Source organism: Siniperca chuatsi, linkage group LG2 (assembly GCF_020085105.1).
Source record: "Siniperca chuatsi isolate FFG_IHB_CAS linkage group LG2, ASM2008510v1, whole genome shotgun sequence".
NCBI classification, from domain to species: Eukaryota; Metazoa; Chordata; class Actinopteri; order Centrarchiformes; family Sinipercidae; genus Siniperca; species Siniperca chuatsi.
Window position 1 is genome coordinate 15,191,548 of NC_058043.1, and position 22,186 is coordinate 15,213,733.

The 22,186-nt window shown below is 41.4% G+C and overlaps 1 protein-coding gene across 4 annotated transcripts in view; it reads left to right on the forward strand.

The window, feature by feature from the left end:
• cacna2d2a (calcium channel, voltage-dependent, alpha 2/delta subunit 2a) overlaps positions 1-22,186 on the forward strand; it is a 148,385-nt gene that overhangs the window by 79,004 nt on the left and 47,195 nt on the right. For 3 of the 4 annotated variants that reach the window (XM_044216018.1, XM_044216027.1, XM_044216042.1), the window contains 2 exons: positions 12,792-12,836; positions 17,401-17,539. In XM_044216018.1, coding sequence (XP_044071953.1) covers positions 12,792-12,836; positions 17,401-17,539 — 184 coding nt within the window. The remainder of the gene's footprint in view (positions 1-12,791; positions 12,837-17,400; positions 17,540-22,186) is intronic. The other variant, XM_044216035.1, reaches the window with a different exon arrangement.

Genomic DNA, 22,186 nt, shown 5'->3' on the forward strand with positions numbered 1-22,186 from the left:
ATGTGAAAGGGGTTGCTAGTAGTGATGAACCCACAGTGAATTATCACCTGACTCTGCAGTCTCATTCACCTCTATGTAATTGTTTTGATTTTCTACCCACAACTACTGTTTTTCAGTACTCTCACTGCTTGCATACCGTCATAGCAGGCAGCAGTTTTTAGAACACCCACTTAACACTACCTGTTCAGCACCAAACTGCACACAGACAAAGTAAGTGATTAGCTGGTGAACATAGTAGAGCATTTAGCAGCTAAAGAGACAGATATTTCTCTCAGGAGTTGGTGGAGACCAAACTCAAAGCAAAAAGGAGAGTGAATTTTGGACTTACATTCATCAGGTGGCCAGAAACACAACTCTAAATGAATGCTAATATTGCTCTGTATCCAATGAATGTGTGAACAGGCAACTGTTTGCTAATGTTAGCCACATAAACATAGATGATAATGTGTCAGTGTTGAGTTCACAACTTGTTTCAGCTGCCCCCAGGTGGCTAAAAGAAATAAATAATAAAAATCTCACCCTTCAACATACAATGCCTCCCACCTGCACAGAGATATAAAAATAGCATCAACTAGTTTTTGTGTAAGTTGGCAAGCCAAACTATGCTGCTAATTTTACAAAATGGAAAACTGTCTACGGTCAGCATCATTTTCAAACTAATGATATGATCAACAATATATTATCAGTGACATTATCATCAATCAGTTGTTAAACAACTCATCTCCAATCATATACTGGCTACAGATAATGACCACTGTCGCTTAGCTGAAGGAGGGTTGACACAAAGTGCAACACATTGGAACAGAGACACAAGATTGGATGAAAGAAAGGACAGAGATTGTGGAGATTGGAAGAAGACATGTACTTTCCATCAGATTGTGATGTGGCAGCTGCTGTACGTTTGAAATGCATTAGTGCTAATAGCTGTGCCATTAGGGGAGAGAGAGGCACTCTGTTGATGGGTTGCCATGATGAAACCAGGGAGAGGGGGTGACAAAGAGAGGCACAGAGGGAGAGAGAGGTGTAAGTGAGAAAGCAAGTGAGTGAGGGAAGAAGGTAAAAGAGACGGAGAAACCGGGAAACAGAGATGGAGCCATCTTCCAGGCCATTTACTGCAATCATCACTCTCTAATCAATCAAGCCTTTCATCATAGGACAACACAATCTCTTCTTCTCCCTCTGCCTCTTTCTCCATCTCCACTTAGCCACCCACTCTCATACATAACACAGTGGTATTGTGTGACCTCTTTCTTGGTCTTCACACACGTATGTTCATCTGTAACTTTGTAACAACTACAAATAATATTCATACAGTACATAGCCTTTGCTGTTCTCAATCATCTTTTGCCAATTCTCAATTAGAGACTGTAAATGTTCTCATATTTTAGTGGGGATCAATGGTAGCCACATTTAGCCAGTATTTCAGCCACATTTACTGCCCGAAAGTCACAATAGCTCCCCTCAGAGGTGTAACACGACCTTAAGTGCTAGGGGGCACTAGCTGGAGTTGCAAGGGTTTGTTCACTTGACCAAGTTCGGCTCCTTTCATAATGCCTCTATTTGAGATAATTGGCCCTTCAGAGGTAATGAGTGAGAATCATTGTGGCGACTCTCAGCCCAACCCTCGAAGCTACCAGCTCCATTAGCCACAGAATACATTAGTCTTATGAGGGGCTACCTTTGACAGATTCAAATTCAGATTCTGGTGAAATAGACAGAAATGAAGGGACTCCTCACTCTGGCTTTGTTTCATCTCGCTCTACTCTCAACATGTTCATTTTTGATGTTATTCCTCCTCTTGTTTGTCTTTTGGAAATGTTGCCAAACCCCTGTTTTCATCTCTCACTGGATTAAATAAAACAGGCAGCAATGGACCATTTGTCCAAGCAAATGCATTTTAGAATTTGTTAGCAAAATCTTTTCCTGCTGAATTGTGACATTTTTCCTTTCCCCTACTGTATTAGTTGAGCTGAACCAATAGGAGAATATGGATAGAGCAAAAATTAGCAAGCTGGTGGTGTTATATTGGTTTAGTTTTTTTATACACTGACCATCATGTTGTGTTCATTTTGCCCGTCCTATACTTCCTGAGCTGCATATCTGTCTCTCATTTTGAAAGTTAGATGCAGACCTTCTAAAGCAGAGGTAGAAATAAAATTGATTTTGCCAACCGTCTTGTGTCAGCACCACAAAAACCAAAACTCAAAAGGATCTCCATAGCGGAGGCCTGAGAGTGGGAGGTTGGAATATATATGAGCCCTTTTAAAATGCACAGTGCTTATTTCAAACACTGATAAGCATAGCCACATTGTGTAATCACAAATAAACTGCATCTATTTTCATTGTGAGCAGTTTTTTTATACTTGCTTATGGCTGCACTGAAACAGAGTGCTTGCAGCCTGCCGAGCACGTAATGGAACTCATAAACAGTGTTATCACTGAATCCTGAGCCATGGAACGGACTTCCATCTGCTCACCACTGGAAGGGAAAGAAATGAGGAGGGGCTATTTGGAGAGAAATTCCTACACAGTATACAATTTAGCAGAGTCTCCTCCCTATCAAATGTATCTGATGGTGTGGGTGCCTCAGTAGAAACTGGACCAAGCTTTAGCATTTGTAATGGATGCTAACACACACCAGAAGAGAGAAAGCTTGGAGTGTATCTGTGTGGATCAAGCCACATTTGATCAATTGATCAATGAGTATTCAATACAGACTTCACTTTAAACTCCCATTTTAAATTGCAGCTTCTCCCTCTTCCTCTCTTCTGTCCTTCTGTCGTCTCCTCTCCTGGTGCCTCCCCTCACTTTCTATCAATTGCTGCTCTGCTCACAGCTTTGATCAGGCTTTTGGTTTCTGTAGTGACCCAACAGTTTGGTAATTTCAGCTTCTTGATTGCAGGCCACTGTAATTTGTTTAAGTGGTGCTCTCCAAGGTAGAAATGTTCTCCTTTTTTTCCCCCGCCCTGCTTTCCAACTCTTTTCTCTCTCTACCACCTCTTCTGTGGCTTTTCCCCCCACATCTCACCCCTAACGTATCTCTGCTGCTTCAAGAGAGACCTTGAAAACTCACACTGTTCTACACTCGAGTAGGGGGACATTGGCAAAGTCTAAAATGACTCAGAATCGAAGAAGCACTGAAGTACAGGAACAGGTAATGAGAAATGCCAAGATAAAAATGAGAATAAACAGAAGGAGAAAAGTTCAGGTGTGTCAGTAAGCCTTCAGTCAGTAGGAGTTTGGCCAACTATGATGCTACGTGCTAGCCAGGAGGGAGGGTTGAGAGAGTGGCCACCATGTCTAAATCCCACTGAGCGATCCCCCTGCCTCACAGGAGATGGGAATCAATAGTCAGAGAAATCTAGCAAGCCACGCTGTAGACCTTGATTTTCCCATTTCAACACATGGCCAACACCCATGGAATGTTATTTTAAAGGCCCTTCTGGTCAGAACAGGGTCATTAAAAAAGAGAAGTAAAAATGGACTATGGCAAGCACAATATCAGAAATGTGTCTCAGTGATCAAATTCAAGTCTCAACTGTAACAAATGTTACAGTTTTAATGTCTCGTCCCCTGTAACGTATGCCAGTAATGGGCTGATGTCGCTGAGAACTGTTTCCTGTCTATCATTCCACGTTGCCTGCCTCAGTATGACCAGTTATACATACTTAACATAGGGAATTAGACATAAAAGCACACATTTATTACAGGCCTGCTTTAAATACAGGCCTGTTACCTTCTGCAGTTGAGGTAAAAAAAAAGAAGAAGTCCCCGGTCATTATTGCCCCAAACCATTTATTTATTTATTTATTTTTTAGGAGGAACAGGTCAGAATTCAGTAATCTCCAAATAAGTAGATGATTTATTTCTGATGAGACAAAGAAAAGATTATTGTGAGCAGTAAAATTTTCCTCTGGGAGGCACTCGGCATAGTTTTCTGTATTTCAATATTTTCTCTTCTTTAATTTAAACGTTGACATGTATTTACCCAGAGCTTACATCATTAGGTGATAATTCGATTTGTTTATTGACAGAAAATTAATTGACATCAGTTTTTTTTGGGCCATTTGATACCTTTTATTAGAGTTGACAGTAGATATGACTGAGGGAATGAGGGGAGAGAGAGAGATGGGAAATGACATGACAACAACAATAACAGTGGTCCCCAGCTTGAACGGACCCATTGTGGTAATTGAGATAATTGTAGTAATAGTTGTAATTTCAGATGGAAAAATACCAGAAGTTTGCTGGTTTCTATCATTTCTATCACCAATTGAAGATGTCATCTTGGCCTCTGGTGATGGGCATTTTTCAGTATTGTCATAAATGTTATTGACTAAATGATTAATCACCAAAGAAATTGCCTTATCCTATATTATCTTATCTAGTCCCAAATAAAAGGGATGTCTGAAGAAAAAAAAAAACTACATATTTTATCTCTGAGGCTTCCTTGAGTTCCAGTCTACCAAGGTGTTCCAGGAAAGTGATGTGTCTGAGCGGCCAGGTTGTCATTTTGTGAGTGGTGATAGGCTGGTTATGCTGTAGCAGAGAAGAGATGTCTTCTCGGGTTTTAGTGTTTGCTCGGTGTATTTTGTCCCTGCTGTCCTTGGTGCCTGTCTGCAGATATCTTAAAGCCTGCTTCCCTTTGTCATTTGAATGTTCAAATCATTGTGAGGGACAGCAAGACATCTGATGGAAATGATTACGGGGTTGAAAATAACAGGTCTCTTTTGGTCGGCGCTGATTGTTGATTGGCCACTCTCAGTCAGCCAGTTAAGAGGGGGTGGTGACTTTTCAGGACTCTATGGACTAGCAATGGTAAAATGGCTGAAAAACATCAGTGAAATGAGAAGCTGTATTCAACCCTCCAGGAAAAATGGAACCTGGAAACATTTCACTAAGATAAGTGGAGCTCCAGTGTCATACCAAGCTGCAGTGTGATTGGATAGGGGGGTTCAAACTGAGTACCAGATTATTTGTGATTGGTCACCTCAGCTACAGATGGTGTAAAAATGTTAGATGTGGATAATTGCATTTGCTTTATCAAATCCCTCTGGAATCCAATGATAGCGTTAATATTGCCATGGTATGTTTATCTTATTTGTCTTATTTGGTGTTACGGCACCTCTTTCCTGTTTCTCCTCTGATGATCAGATTGGGAGCTTGTTTGGGAGGTGTTGGCATGCGTGTGTCATGTTGGATAGGCTTTTTATCTGGCACTGTGTCCATGCAGTGTGGTGATGCTATCAGCGTTAAAACCTGCTCCTCAATGGAGCCCTGTCAGCCAACAATGGAGAGCAGCATTACCCAGAGTGCAGCAGGACAAAGCCTTCTGTCCTTATCGCAGGATTGGAATATTCAGACTGATTTAACTGCTTTTACCAAGGGGAAGTGTCAGGTTCTGAAAGAGAGAGACAGCACAGCAGAGATTGGGAGAGAGAGAGAGAGAGAGAGAGGAAAAGAAGAAAAAAATAGGATCCTGTGACCTGCAGGATGTTTACAAAGAGAGATTTCAAGAGCAGAAATTTCAGATTCATGGGTGAAATTGGGGGCATGAAATATAGCCAAGGCATTTGTAACCTTAATATTTCTTAAATTATGTATTTTGAATTTTGCAGTAATCAAGACCTCTCTTCCTCAATTTTTCTCCCTCACTCCTTCTATCTCTTGGGTTGCTGCCCATCTTCGTGAGAGTCTTTGAAGTTAGTGTGCAGTTCGAGGAGGCATGGTGCTCTGTCTGAAGAGCAGCAAGACATTGATGAGATGTGCATGGAGAATGTCATTCACTTTGCTGAATTTGCACTGTGTATTGGAGCTTTAATCTGGGGGCACATTTGTTTATTGGCATACAAATGAACATCTGCATGCAGCTATGCTTGGACGCCATGGTCTCAGCAGCTCCCTAATCGCTTAAAAGCCTGGAGATGCAGAGCATGCCAATGAGCGAGAGAGAAGGAGGCAGCCGCGCCCAAGGCCTCCGTCATGCACTCCTTTATCTGAGTTTCACTATAGATCAGTAGCGCTCTCCCTCTCTTACTCTCTCTTTCTTCCAGGCCAACTGTTTAATTTCCAGTTTGCTGTTTGACTCTTTATTGACTTGACATTATAAGGAGGCATTTTGGTGACCTTCAGTGGTTAAGACAACAGCCATATTTTTCAGACCAGACACCTCAAACAACATGTCTGCATGTATTTGTAAAGTGATGTGACAGGGCACCAAATAGCTTCTTCCAGGACAGAAGTGCTTGGCAAATAAACTTTTAAATATAGAAAAAAACACTAAAGGGGAAAGAAGCTGCCACAACATATATGTTTAAAGATTATATTATTATAAAAAGGAAAATAACATTTTATTTATTAAAAAAGTTTTAACAGCTACATGTAATTCTGGAGAGTTGGTTTATTTTTCCCTTTGTATGCGACTTTTCATGTTTTAATGCTTTATTGTTCTTATTCTTGTTTTAGTTCATCATTATAACCAGATGAGTTTGAATACTGAACAATGATGATGAAGATCATGAAAATAAATAGCAGATGCAGTAGTTTTAATGACAAAATTCAGGTCTTTAGTAGATCAAGTGTTTGCTATATACACAGTTGCCTTCATTACGGCTATAATGTTCAGTGTTTGTTGAACATGTTTGAGTGCTGTAGTTTGTGGTGCTGTTGAATTGTATTGCATCATACTGAGAGGGTTTTCTAATATTTTGTCCTCACCATTAATATCAACTAGGGTAGACTCTCACATCTCAGTATAATGCTGTACAACTCAACAGCACCACAAACTAGAGCCTCCACCATGACCATAACATTGAATGAATCAACCAACACCTCTCTATAACAGTTTAAAAAAAACTTAACATTATGACCTTTAAGGAGAAAGGGCTTATTGCAGGGCTATTGTATTAGACTACATTAGTTTTAGCTAGGTGTACCTAATAAACAGGCAACATTGTGTACATTGGACAGCTTTTTGGAGAGCAAAACAGTAAACGGCTGTATTTCAACTCAATTTCTGCTACTTGGTCCTGCTAGCTGCTAGATCCCCCATTTAATTATAAGTACAATTTAAGTACAAGTAACACTTTTGTCCATATACTGTATTTTTTTGCATTCCTGTGAATAAGCAATATGCTTGCACCCAGCATAGGATAGGATTTTTAACATTCCCTGAATCAGAAAGGCTCCACCAAAGAACAAGAATTCATATTTTATTCACAGGCAACCCCTGCAATTCAAGATCAAAGTGGTTAACAGGCTTTTAGATCTCTAACAAATTTCTACATGTCTATGATTAATTTGCCTCTGTTTGAAAAGAATATTTCATGAGCTCACTTTTTCACACTTGTACAAACCTGGGGCCATATAAGCTAAAGGAACTGAGCTGAACCTATGGCGTATTGTGATTTCATTTTGATGTCTGTCCTTTTTAGTATGAATGCCCTTGTGTATATATTTCTTTTACATTTCATTTTCCAGATGAAATTGGATGTCAGTCATTTCTCACTTAACATACGTAAATTATAATACGCCTGTGTATCACGTGTGCAACAGAGTCAAAGTGTACGAGTATGTGCTGAGCCTTGATGGAGAGGTCTCAGCAGCTAATATGGCCGAGTGTTTATCTAGTTCGAATGTCTTGAGTTTTATACCATTTGACATATAGAGATGGGATATAAGGATGCTGTGGAAATAGAAAGACAGAGGAAGAGATATGTAGAGACAAGAGGGGAAATTGGAGTGGAGGATATAAGAAAAGGAGTTAGAATGTATACCTCCATAACCGGTTTGCTTCAAACTTAACACAAGTTCTTCTCTGCAGCCAAATCAAATTGTTTAGCTTTTCCTTCTTTATTCTGGTTGCATTTTCACACTAAGTGAGCTCTGTGTGTGTATGTATTTGTACTTGCTACATAGTGAGGACTGAAACACGTTTTTTACCTACAGAGTGAGGACATTTTTGGAAAGTGAGGACATTTTGGCGGGTCCTCACAACTTCAAAGGGCTGTTTGAAGGTTAAGAAGGTTAGGGTTAGGCATTTAGTTGTGATGGTTAAGGTTAGGGTAAGGGGCTAGGGAATGCATTATAATGACGGTCCTCAAAAAGATAAAAGTACAAGGGTGTGTGTGTGTGTGTGTGTGAGCGTGGTTGTGTGTGTGTCGGTGTGTACCTTATGGGCTGATGTGCGTGGGTTAATGAAGAGCAGTAAATGAAATCCTTTATTGTGTTTGATATAATGTCAGCTTTCATTAGGGAAACTCGTGCTACGAATGATTGCTAGACGATCGGGGCCAGGAGAGAGGTGCAGTGTGTGTGTGTGTGTGCGCGTGCGTTTCTGCGTGCCTATGTGCACACCCGAGGGCATGGCAGAGGCACCGAGTGTGTTCTGTAATTATAAAATCATTAGCAGGTGTCCAGAGGAGATATGAATATGACTGTAATCTGTCCCCACCCATGATGGAGCGCATGTCTCAAACTCAAATGTCAACGTGTCTCAGCCAGCCCATTGAGAGAGCTCACAAATTCAAATTCAACAGATTTAGTCCCAGCGACCACACTCAGTCATTACATGTACCCCTACATATGACAGCCTTTATGTACCAGCCATTTTTCAATCACGCATTGTTACCCTGTGCTTTAGTGGATAGTGGATATCGGTCAAGGTTCTCTTCACATATCAAGAAATGTGGGTCTTTTATAGACTTCAACCTTCAGTTGAAAGGAGATTTTGAAGTTTAAATGTGTAACTACAAGCAATAGATGACATTAAAATAACACGCACGTACCAGTGACAAGAAAACACGCTGGCAGAAGAACAACCCCATAGTCAGACAGACTGACAGGCGTACAGACAAACAAAAGATAGGCAAGCATGTATCTGGTCAGACATAAAAACGAGCAGACATTGTAGCCCTGGCAAGGAGACAGTCATATTGTAATCTAGAGCAGAGGGGCGGTTTCTATAGCAACAGTAGACATCTAACCTATGCGCCGCTGCTTTTGCTGAAATCTGAAATTGGGGAGAGGAGACTGGTATTGAGGATAGAGAGATTCGGAAAGATGAAGATAAGACAGGGCAGGGTGGAGGGGGAGGAGAGTGGAAGCAGATCGAGATAAGGGTGAGGAGAGTGAAGGAGGGGTAGGAGATGAGCAGAGAAAGATTGATGTAAGGGAATGGCTGGAGATCATCACCTGACCTCAGTGTTTGTCTCCTGTTTGGAATTTGTTGGCCCACTCAGCATGATAGATTTAATTTACTGATAGCACTTTGTGTCAGTGGGACTTTTCAGACTTTGTGTGTTTCTTTGCGTGCATCTGGTGTTTGAGTGTGTACACTCGGCCTTGTGCGTGCACTTGCTCTGTATCAATCTTCCATAGGTGTGAAATTGGGTTGAGATCTGGTTACTGTAAATGCCGTAACATTTTATTCACAAAATTTTCATACTCACCAAACCATTAAATGAGCCCTGGTGCACGTAAGCTGCTGTATGTTTCTCCCCTCTTTTATTCAGGTTTTTCCTTTAATTTGTCCCCCGTCTGTATGTGCACAGGGCTTGGAAAGAGACAAGTGTGGGATAATTGCTGGCTTCGTGTTGTATCAGATGTGTGTTTAACCCAGAACCTGAGTCCATAGAGACCTGTGACCAGCCGCAGCAGATGGCCATGCTACCCAGGGGGCTGCTCAGAGGGTCATTGTGGCCTAGGACTTGTCCACATGGAGCCACCTCTTCTGTCCATGTCTGTGTGTGATGTGTCAGTGTGTGGTTTCAGGCAGAGGTTGTTGCATTCATGAGTGGGATCAGTGTAACTCTAAGTGCTCATGTAATTATGTTTAGAGGTTTTATTTTCATCAAAATGCAAAGGACAACAACTTTTATACAAATAAGTTCAGGTACAGTACAATTTGATATGACTTGAAACTAGCAATTGAGACCATAAACTCATTAGGAAACCGTTTACTGAGGTAATAAATCAAGTGAGAAGTAGGGTCATTTTCTCATAGACTTCTTTACAATTGGATTTATTTTTGCAACCAGTGAAGTCGCCCCCTGCTGGTCATTAGAAAGAATGCAGGTTTAAGGCACTTGGCTTCACTTTTCAGAGGTTGCTGCTCGGTTTTGGACAACTGTAGAAACATGGTGGCCTCCGTGGAAGGGGACTGGCTCCCTCTGTAGATAAAAACGGCTTATTCTAAGGTAATGAAAATACAACGATTCTTATTTTCAGGTGATTATACACTGAAAACACACATGAAAACATACTTTCCAATACCAACAGCTCCTCCTAAATGTTACACACTGGACCTTAAATAAACACTTCAAAATGTCCTAATATCTAGTTACTACTACATGTTATAACCCATTTATTGAATGTTTATATACTGCTTGCAAATGTTAAATAGGAGGCATAGGATGGTAGGTAGGTAATTTAATTAAAGACAGTTGTACAAGGTGGCATTATGTGCAACTAATACTTTTACTAATGCTAGGATTTGCTATAAGTGGTGATTCCTATATGTACATGGTGCAGGTTTAGCATGAGTAAGTGATATGTACAGGGTAAACAGTAAGGTAAATATCGCTGTCCAGCTGTGCAAACAGACATGATACCAATGACAGATGGGTGACAAATAAAAGGAAAAACCAACATAAATTTACTTAGAAAGGCATTGGAGACTACTAGCCAACAGAACAGCTTCAATGCTTCTTTGCATATAATCTATTAGTTTGTGGAACTCTACTGGAGGGATGAACACGATTCTTCCAAAAGACCCATCTGTATGCTATATTATTTGCAATATAGAGCAGTAATCGGTTATAGTTACAAAGTAACAGTGCAATGATAAAGTGTAAGAAAGAGAGCTACAGTGTTGGACCTCTTACTAAGCTCTCTCTTCAGTAATGTGTGGTATGTTTTTTTGAGTGTATTATTTGTTTGAGTAAAGCTGCTGGATAGTGTCCCTCGGGTGCGAGGAACCAAGCGTTTATTTACAGGAAGCAGTCCTGAATAATGAGTTGTAATGCCGCAGTAGTGAGAGTAAACTCTTTAGAAGCGAGGAACCAGTCTAAGCAGGACTGGGCTCCAGATCAATCCTGCTGGCAGACACAACAACACTGTTGCTCTGCCACAGTCTCTCTCTCGCTCTCTTTCTCTTCTCTCTCTGCAGAGGCACGGGCTATTTTTAGCCCTGGCAGCTCTTTCCCCACTGCACCCACCACCACCCATCTCTCTCCTCTCAATTCATCCCTTCATATCACCCCACCTCAGCCTCCATCCTAACCCTCCAACTTAACCCAATGTACTCCCTGAACGATCTGCTCTGATCCCTCCTCTCAGCTCCTTTCCTTCCGTCCTCACTCCTGATCTCTCTGACAGAGCTGGGGAGGCAGAGGGAGTGCTGGTAAGTTAAGGAGAAGTGTCAGGGGGCAGACTCTGCTCCTCCTCTGTCTTGTCCACGCTCATTACCCAAAGACGCAAGCTGCGTCCAGGCTGGTCCGCCCGTGTTTGGTGTCAGTGTGAGTTTTGATCATACTGTGTTTCTTTGGTGAGTTATAAGGGACTGAGCTGAGCTGATGACTGAATCTCTGATTAGCACTGGAGGCCAGCCAAGACCCCGGTCGTGGTGTGCAGAGAGAGGCTCTCACGCCAAAGGGAACTGAGAGAAAAATGGGGGCTGACAGAGAAAGAAACTACTTGTGCATATAGGTGTGTGTGTTTCTGTACGAGTTAAACAAATGCAGAGAGTGTGTGTGTGTGAGACAGCAGGAGAGAGATGAAAACAGTGAAGAGCAAAATGGTGAAAGAGAGCAAGAGACAAACTGAAATTAAGAGAAAATAATTCAGCCTGAGTAAGTCGCTTGTAAGACTCACTGTACCTGTACAGTAGACTGTACTCTTTCTCTGTCAGCCGTCCTCCCTCATCGGAGCATGACCACAGCTCCTCCAGTGAGGGCGAGTCAGTCACTGTGGTGCCCTTGAGAGCACATCCTCAGCCAGCCTCCTCATGGTAATGAGGCAGGCCCCACGACTTCTGCTCGCTTCATGCAGCCCCTGCCCGCCCTCACGCCTGCCTCTATGGGAGATAAGGATGCCAGTTCAAAGGATAAGAGGACAGCAGGGAGGCTAGCAGCCCTGGTATGGGGTCTTTGCTTGGGGTAAAGGCTGGGAGCTTGGTGGTTAGAGGCAAATCTGAATCTAGGGCTTCAGCTGGTGACTGGTAACTTTAGTCAGTAATTAGAGCAAAATAGCAAAACACAACTGCATACATTTACATTCTTTTCCTCTTTCCTTTTTCTGTTTATTTCCTCCTGTGAGAGCTGTTTGCCTAGACTGAAAACACAACCAGCTGAGGTTGATAAGACTCCCAGAGAGAGGAATATTTTGAGTTAATTCTTCTCTCACTGCAAACCTCTTTACTCCATGTCACATCTGAGCTCATACCACAGCGCCACAAAGACTTTTCCACAACACATGACAATGTTCCTACAGTGTTTTAAACACAAGTTCGAACATGTTTCACATACATTGCATCTTATTAACAAAAAGCATTGCCCAGATGCATTACATCCTTCGATATCTCTACAGCTATCTGCTCGCCTTCTCATGGCTGTCATTCCACATCACACTACTCCTCCTGTGTTCTGTGATGCTGATTATATTCTCATGCTAAACAGTGTGACAGAATATAACCATGACTCTCTCTAGCTGACCACCACAAGGAGTCGGGACTGATATAGACACTGCTATATCTTCTCTCATCACCTGTCTTTTCACTTTTCTTTTCTGCACAGGAGAATTCCATTTCATACTACGATTCCAAAGCGGATTCAGACTATGTGAGTACAGTACGGACTGCTCCTCCCTCCCCCGTCTGCCTGCCTTAAACCCCAAATCCTACCCACTCCATTTCCCTACCCTTCCACCCTTTCCTGCAACCCCACCCCACCCCACTCCAGCCCTCCCTTGGCCTCCTCGGTGTTGATGACCCCCCCGCCTCCGGTCACAGGCCCCTGGGCTGTCTGTGTGTGTTAGTGAGGTGACACTGCTTTATGGTGAGTTGGTGTGACAGAGCAAGGGCAGGCCAACGTGCATGTGACAGTGACTTCAGCTGTCCTCCCCCAGTATAATATCCAGAGTTTTCTCCCTCCCCACGGACCCTAACTGTGTTGACCTGAACTGCAGGGGCTGTTACACCTCCGTGCCCGTCAAGACACCTCACACCAAAACACGAGTCATATCTCACTTTCATACACCAGGACACCATTTCTATCATGTGTGTCATTCACAAAATGAATGACATTCAAAGAAACACCTGCAGGCTGGGTAACGCAGATTCTTCCAGAAAAGCCCTGCAAGTCACTGCTGTTTGGTCTCACCATACCACCACTCCAGCTGCAGCCTGCAATCCCTCCTTAGGATAGGTCACACTCGGAGCCTGTGCCCGCTGATTGATTAAGTTTCAAGGAGGAGTGCAAGAATCCCCCCTAGATCACAAAAGCACAAAAAGATGGCAAGAGAGTGAGATAGAGAGGGGAAGAGACTGAGAGAGGGAGGCGGAGGAGAAATAAATCATGCTGTGATTGTCTCTTTGTGCACACCACTCCTGTGATTAATGACACAGCGCTTTAGGGCCTGTCAGCACATCTAATTGGAGAACATCAGTCATCATTAACATGGCACACAAAGGCCAAGCCAGTGACACACTCCTGACCCCCACTTCACCAACCCCACACCACCCAAAGACAGCGGCAGAGGTCAGGCAGAGGTCAGTCCCACCAGTCGCCCACCAGTACTCCGCTTTCTGGATCTTGATTCCTCCCACGATTACCCCTTTCAATTAAGGCTCTACCACTGGAGTGAAAATCCTGTACTATTAGGGAGATATGATAAGAATTCAGTTTTAAGAAAGGTAAGTGATTGGTGGGCTCTCTTATCCAAGCCATGTTTCCTCTGTTCTTTATCCTGTACTCTATACCTGTTAATTTCTCCTCTTGTCACTATACCCTTGATATAAAACTGCAATGTCATGATTCATTTTAGGTCCAAACTGCCCATGTGCTAAAGAATGTCTGATGTTCATTCCAGTGTTTATTTATATCTCTTATTCAACTACCTACCAGCCTCCTTTGGGTTCTTTGTATTAATTACACACACAGATTTGAATGTACTTTTAATGCCTTCCTTTCGGGACTGTCCTGTCCTGAACAGTATTATGACTTTCAAGTCTTATTGGCCGTTGGTTAAAATACATGTATTTCTGCAAAAACAGACAAGATCCCCCACACTGCTTACCAATTATAGTGTTATTTTTTCTGAAATAATCTTTGTTTTTGATTTTTAAAGGGCTGTTTTCCTCTATGTCACTCTTTCCTGCTGTCTTTCACCCACACCCAAACACATACAGGGTCATAAGTGACATGTTTCAGGTTACCCCTGGTTGGCTGAAGGCGGGAATGAAAGAATCTTCAAAATGTCATCTTTGGCCTCTTCAGCCTTTAATTAAACCTTGAGAACGGGGGAGATACAATTAACAAATTGGGTAATGAATTGAGCAAAACAGGTGGTGGATGGTTGAAGAAAATGAACCAATCAGTCTTTCCTGCTTGGATTTATTCAGCTCCTAATTAGACGCTGCCTTGGTTAATTATGATTGGGCTCTTCTGAAGAAAGAAAAAAAGAAAAACCTCCCTGCCCGACATTGACAGAATTAGTGTCAGACAGAGTGATAAACAAACACCTCACCCTCACAGTTAGTGCTGTTGAAAACCCAGCATCCCTAACCTAATCAGGTTTATTATTAATGAAAAAATCTGAAGCCCTTTCAAAATTTCCATCTTCACAGTTTACTGTGTCAATAAATCTGTACTAAACCAGCATTAATCCCAAGTTGAGGGTGTCACTTGTTTAATGACTTAATTTATTTGACCAAAGATCTGTTTATCTGCCACAGCATTATGAAAAATAGGCACCGCTGTTAGTTTTAATGGCCAGCATTTGTAGTCAACAGTACATTGTTGTACTTTCATATAATTACAATCAAAGTTGTGTTATTTTATTATGACGCTAAAAGCAGATATGACCTGGAAACAGCCATACATTTTTATACTTTCTCTTGCTCAGAATGCTGCAAGCTACAAGCATGCTTTTTAGTCCTTCCCTCTTTTCTACAACTTGTACAAAGTAAGACATCTAATTTTTAAAAATCCATATTGGATTGGAATAAGAGGAAAAGATTATATTACCACTGCTCTAACAACTTTACATTGGTTAACTGCTAGTCACAGAATAGAAAGTATTTAGATTTTTTTTAAAGAACAAGGAGTATTAATGGAGGAGAGCTATGAACCTCTTTAGCCTTGTGGGTGCCAGATTGCAGCCTCAGGTTAGGTCCCAAAGGTGTACAGGCTTTTGTCAACAGGGCCATAGACTAAAACTAATTAAAAGAAATCATAATCTTAACCTGCCTTATATAAGGACACTTTCCAATAAAACTAAAATATCAGCAAATTCTTGCCTCACAACTTCTCACTCATCCAGATGAGCTGGCTGGTGATTAACGGGAACTTTGTGGGACAATGAAACACCTCCAACTTAATATAGAAAATATAGAAATATGCTACAGCTGTATCACTTTGTTTTTGTTTTTTGAAAAAGTAGTGCTAATGTTCACTCTCTTCAACTGGTATTGACGACTGCACATTTTGATGAAATTAATTCTTTCTAAATTTCTGCCATTGTTATACTTGCTGAACTGCTTTGTTAAACTGCTTTTATTAAACATTTAATTTGATGAGGCCAAACCATGTGTAATAATTTTGAATCAAGTGTTTGATTATTGGCATTCATGTAATAATTTATTTGTTGAACGTAAGGCCTGTGCACTCAGTACACATTTATCTGTGCTAATGTATTTCTTTCTGGTAATTTCTTGTACTATGATGTTATAAGAGTTATAGAAATTAGACATTTCTCATGAACTGGTCTTTTGTCATAACACTGCATTGTTCCTCATGTTGACTTTCAATGGGACTTCAGCTCAACTATTCCCCTGTTTGTCCCAACAACAGCTTGTAATTGCATTTTAATAGTCAATTAAAGTTGGCCCATCAATCAATTTCTGCCGTGGACATGGGGTTTTGATTTAATTTCTCCAAAAAACAAACAGTTTTTATCATGTCAGATCCAATTAACCCATGCTGCTTTATTAAAATGAGAAGTGTGTATTGCAGTTGCAAATTTGCTGCGCTCAAAGATTTACTTTGAATTCAAATTTTGCTCTTCTGCAGTCAGAATGCATGAGAAATAATCAGCGATATGAGTTTTGTTTTACAAATATTCAATGAATGAAGGCTAATGAAGGATGACTAATAAAGGAAGAATGATAGAAGCCAGACTGTGCTGAGGGCTACTTCTGTATGGCAGTGTATCAAAGAGCTTGGTGGATAAACACATTAATTAGATTGCGTTTGTTTAAGAGAGACCTTCTACATTTTCATTTCTGAATGTTGATCTGTAAATGTGACCTGTTCACTGTGCTGTTTTCTAAGGATACATCTAACAGGGTTTTAGTGAGAGCTCTAAGGATACGCACTGAAATCAGATCAAGAATAAGCTAATAAACTGAGCCAGGGAGTGGGGTTATATCTTCCTGCCATTTTACTTCACATCCCACAATAACTTCCTCCTGTGGGAACAGGCACAGATTGTACTCCATTGATAACTTATCAAGATAAAAAGCTTAAATGTCAGGTTTGCTTATTTATCTTCTGGCCTTCTTTGATATCTGACACTTCCCTAATGCAATGTGTGTGTCAGGCTTTCTCACCATGTACAATGGCCAGACTGAGAAGTTGTAAAAGTGTCAAAACGTATAAGAAATATGCAGCATTAGCACTGTTTTTTATGTTTAAAAAATCACAAGCGAGAGAGAAGAGACGGACTGTTATGAAATATGCTATCATTCGAGTGGGTGGGAGACTAAACAACAAGTGGTGTTGGTTGCTAGTTATTGTTGGGGTTAATTTGTATGGCACCTCGTGTCTGTGATAGTCATCTCGGGTAGTAATGAGTCTCTGCTCTGATACCTGCTGTTCTCTGATGAGAGGGAGAGTATAGAACCACCTAAATCTGAAGGCAGACAAAAGGCGGAATAATTGCTATTTTCGTGCTTAACATTCAACATCCAAATGCTGTGTGACTTCATGGGTGAGTCAGAAAGAGAGACAATGTACTATATGTACCAAAGCCACAGATGGGTGTTGAAAAGCCACAATATGGGAGGTGACAGAATGCGGTACTATATTTGCACGTTTCCCCTGTTCTTTTATCCCGCATTTTTATTTGTATGCTCACACAGATTTGTGTGTGTGTGTGTGTCTGCGTGCATGTGTGTGTCTGCAGGCGGAGGATGGAGAAGAGGAGAACCCGCTGGAGAGCTCGCTGTCTTTGGAGCTGGAGTTTGTGGACGCTCCCAATTTTAAAAACAAGGTCAACTACTCTTCCAGTGCGGTCCAGATTCCTACAGATATATACAAAGGCTGTAAGTATACAAAAATACTTGTTCTTTATTAGTGTTCTTTGTGGAAAGCTGATTGAGTGAGTGGCGCTACATGGGCAGAAAAAAGTATTGCACACAAACACACAATAACCACATAGAAAATGGCTCTACTGTAAAATGCATGCAACAAGCAACATATGATCTTGAACACTGACAGAGCTTCACCTTAGCTGAGGTTACATGAAAGGTCCAGTGAAACCGCATATAGAGCGTCTTTAGCTTCCATAATGTGACATATTTCTAAGTGAAACTAAATTATGGGTAAGTATCATTTTCAGAGACATTTAATCAGGGATTGTTCAGGGGTTTGATTGGATTGCTCAAACTGAGTATGGCACAAGTTTCTGGGGAATCAACTATATGAAGCTGTAGCAGACTGTGCACCTTCACCCACACCTCTCTCACCTGTGTTGTTAGATTATACAGCAGAGGATGAGGGAAGAATTAATACAGTAGACCTCAACCATGTTCTTTTGGAAATGTTTTGCCCACTGATATCTTAAAAGGCGCCTCATAACCCATGGTATCACTCCACTAGTTACTATGAACCACAAGCTGTCAAGTGTGTTTTTTATGATGGTAGGGGTCAGCTAGTTGCCCCAAATCACAATTGATTGAATAGATGTATGTGTACGCCCCCGAGTGCAGGATGACTCATTAAAAATATATAAATGTTTGCAAGATTTTAAATTATAAATACTTAAAACTGATTTTTTTTTTTTCACCGGGTCTTTATAGTATATTTTGTATGCTGAATATTCTCAAACATGTGCAGGGCTAAGACAAAAATCTACATTTGTTGGGTGTGCCAGCCCGTAGCATGCGACCTGTTACTAATGAAAATGTTTGCATTGTTGGATTCTGTGCTGTTGGCTGTCTCCCTTGTACGAAAATGGTAAAAAGTTCATGAATTTCTAATATATAGTGCATATAGGGAGATTGTTGGTGCTATCAGCAGTTCTACCTGTATCATGCATGTACCAAGATGTCTCCTCCTGGTTTTCATACAGACCTGCTGGGCCGTGTGGATAGATGACAGTCTTCTGTTTTGCCTTGACCTCTCCCCTCTCAGTATGTCAGCTCAATCTCTCCCTCCTTTTATATCGGCAAGCACTTTAGCACACTAACATGATTTTAGATGACAGACGGTCTCGTCACCAGATCTGTACTGTATTTTTGTTTTCTGCGTGGGCATGGTTTCCCCCGCTCGTGGACCCTGCCCTTCCTCCCTGGCACCGTAATGCCCTGCGGACATAACACCCTCCTTAGTGTGCAGCTGCCAAATGGACAAAAGAGAACACATGTACCTTCCGGGACTCTGATTTCACTTGGCATGTTCCCTCTGTTATCCACCTCTAACCTTTTGGACACTCACTGCCTGCCTCTTTAAAGACTCAAAACCCAGAGCATGTGCAGACAGACAGCCATTTTCACAGTGGCAATTTTTTTCTTTCTGTTATTGTCCAGTTCTCTGCCTTCTTTGTTGAACAGGCAGTGTATGGCACCTGTCTGTGACAATGCCCTCCAGCTGTGTCTCCAGACAAATCTTGTCAGAATTAGACACTCGTGGTGCAGGAGGAGATGTCAAAGGCCACAGCTAACTCACAATAGAGCAATCAGGCCTGCACATTGTTCCCGGAGCCATTTTGTGCCAGCTCTGCTTCCCCTGTGTGAAGATATGAGTCAAAGAATAAAGGCCTCTTGATTGAGCCTGGTGGAGACTAGAAGAGTTGAGTGGTACAGTGCATGGAATTAGTTTTTTCACTTCTGTGAAAAATGTTTACTATTGATGTTGTGTAGTTAGCTCCCATTGCGCGGTCTGTTGTGCTGAGATTGCCAACTGCAAATTTTGTGCCAACTCCATTATGAACATGTGTGCTGTGTTTTAGTCGATGGTAGTAAATAAATAGTGTTGAAAAACATGTTTCCGCCCAAATGTACAGTAATTCTTAAAGACGAAATATAGATATTTGAAATTTTGAGATGTTGAATGCGCAATACAATGTAGACAAAGTTAAAGGGGAACTCCACCAATTTTACACATCAAAGTCTGTTTACAGGTCTTGGGGGGTACTCCCCAAAGCATTGCATATGTGAAAGAAGTTGGGAACCGTTTGATGTCTGATAAATTGCCTCAAGTGATGTCACTAGAGGCAGCGTCGGTTGGGGCTGAAGACTACAAGTTTGAAAATGAAAAGAATCTGCGGGTGTGGAGTTAGAAAGAAATGATCTTACCAGACCTCTGTAGCCCGCTCCTCATCTCTGCTTGAGGCTAGCAGCTCAAGGCTACATTAGCCACTACTAGCATAACAAATCCAAATGTCTGACCAAACTGTTGGCGGTCGAGGTGCATTGTGGTTCATGTAGGCTCCAGGTTTTGACGGGGAAGAAGAATGTGCGGAATAAAAAGACGATATCTCTGGTTCTGCTGCATCAATTTTGATCCTTTTTTTTAATTGTCCATCACAAGTTCGACAATGTTATATGAGTGCAATGCTAAATCGGTGAAGTCCTCTTTTATCTAACTTAGCTTACAGAAATTTACATCAAGTTCATGTCATGGAAGCTGCGTTTACTTTAGAGAGATGGTGAAAGGGCATTATTATCTGTTTGTCGTGTTCTGCTCTGGTCCCACCAGTGGGAGCCTGCAGGGTGCCTTGGAGAGGATGTCTGAGGAAACTAATGTTGTCCTCAGGGTCTGGAGAGGTCTGGATCTACAGTATATCTTCAGGTTTAGGATTAGCAGAAGAGAAGCAGTGTGAGTGGGTAGATTCAGCTCTCGTTCCTCAGGGGGAGGCCAGAGGAAAGGCAGAGAATAAAAAACTGAAGGAAGAATGGAACACAGTCCAATGTATAGCATAATGTTCAACAGTTGTTGTGAAATTGTCAAGTGTTTATTAGCTTCGTGCTCTGTGTTGTTGTTGGAGTAGCTTGCTTTGATTTGTACACATTGTTAATGCACTGAAGAAATTGAGTATTTTCCAGAAAATGGCTGCATGAATTGCCAGTCACAGCAAAATGGGTGTCCATGGAGATGGACTGAGAGAGAGGCACAGATAGAAGGAAAGATAGAAAGAAAGGTGGCGATAATAGATAATAATAGAAACCATTCCAAAAAAAAGCATTTTCTTTTTTCTTTTTTTTTTATTGTGATCCTTTCAGCAGCTAAATGAGGCAGTGCATGCGTCCTGGTTTGATTTGTCTGCTAGGCCCCATGTCCATTTATTGAGATTGAGAGTGTTCCCTGAGCGCAGTAATGAACCATTTTATGATTCATTATCCCACTGCTGATTCCTGCTGCCAAGTCTGCAAACTTTCTAATTAGCTTAGGTCAAACATTCATACAGTTTTCTTCTAATTATCATTGCTTATTACAGAATGGACATTGCAACACAGCCACAAAGGAATAAATGGATGTGGGTGGTGTCGTCTATGGAGAAACAGGTTTTATTCTCCCAGCGAATGTTAGGGAAATGGTGAGGAAGAGGCAGGGATTTGCTGAATAATTGCAGAGGAAGGGCTCTGGGAATATAATCTTTAAAGTAATCACTGAAAAATAAGGATGAAAACAGGGAGGGAATATACAAATTATTCTTTGGCGACTATTTTGTAGATTCAGTGGAATCTCGCTGGTAATTGAGCCGAGTTTCACGCTGTAGATTGAGGATACTAAGCCAGATTGGGTCATTCTACAGTTGCATGTATATTATAGCATGCTGAATATACAGAAGGTTATAAATCAGTCTTTTTAAAAAGGTAGAAATTGGTGTATATAGTGTACACATAGTGTATGACTACATTAGTGTTTGTATGAGAATAAGCAGACACTGTTCCCAGCAGGGAATAAAGAAAACCACCAGTGAATGTGGGAAGTCCTTTCATTAAATTTGAAGTTTAAATCTGCTGCATGCGGCGCCTTTCCAGCAGCCTAACGTCGTCTTGTCAGTTTGCTATTGTAGTCAGGCACAGTGAGAAACTTGGTTGTCAGAAATGAATGGCGAGGACTGGCTAACTGTGTGCAGATGAAAGAGCAGAGCTTAAATGTTTTGCATGGAGCGATTAACCCACCCTCCACACACATACGCACACACACGGACACGGACACGGACACACACACACACACACACACACACACACACTACAACCATCATTATCACCCTTCCCTGTACTTACCTCTCCAGTTGCTCCAACCACTGCTCCTTTCTTAGTTTTAGGACCATACTGGTAGATTTACATGTTTTAGGTTACTAATGACAAAACTAGATTTACATATTGCCAGCATTTTCCAATGTACCATCATTTTTGAGATTGATTTTCTACCTTTTATGCAGCCCTTGTTTTCCATGTTGAATTTGAGGATGATTTCTTTGGCCACTTGGGAGCAGCGGAAAAAAGCTGTTAGCACAACACTGACATACTATCACCTTGTAAGTTAATATAGCAAACTTGTTAGCAAACAGTTGCTTATTTACACATCCAGCAGATGGCCACAACATTAGAATTCTTTTAGAGTTATGTTTCTGTTGACCTTTATAGATGGAAGTCCAATATTCATTCTCCTTGTAGTTTTTGGTCTCCACCAACTCCTGAGGAAGATACCTGGCTCTCCACTATGTTCACCTGTTAGTT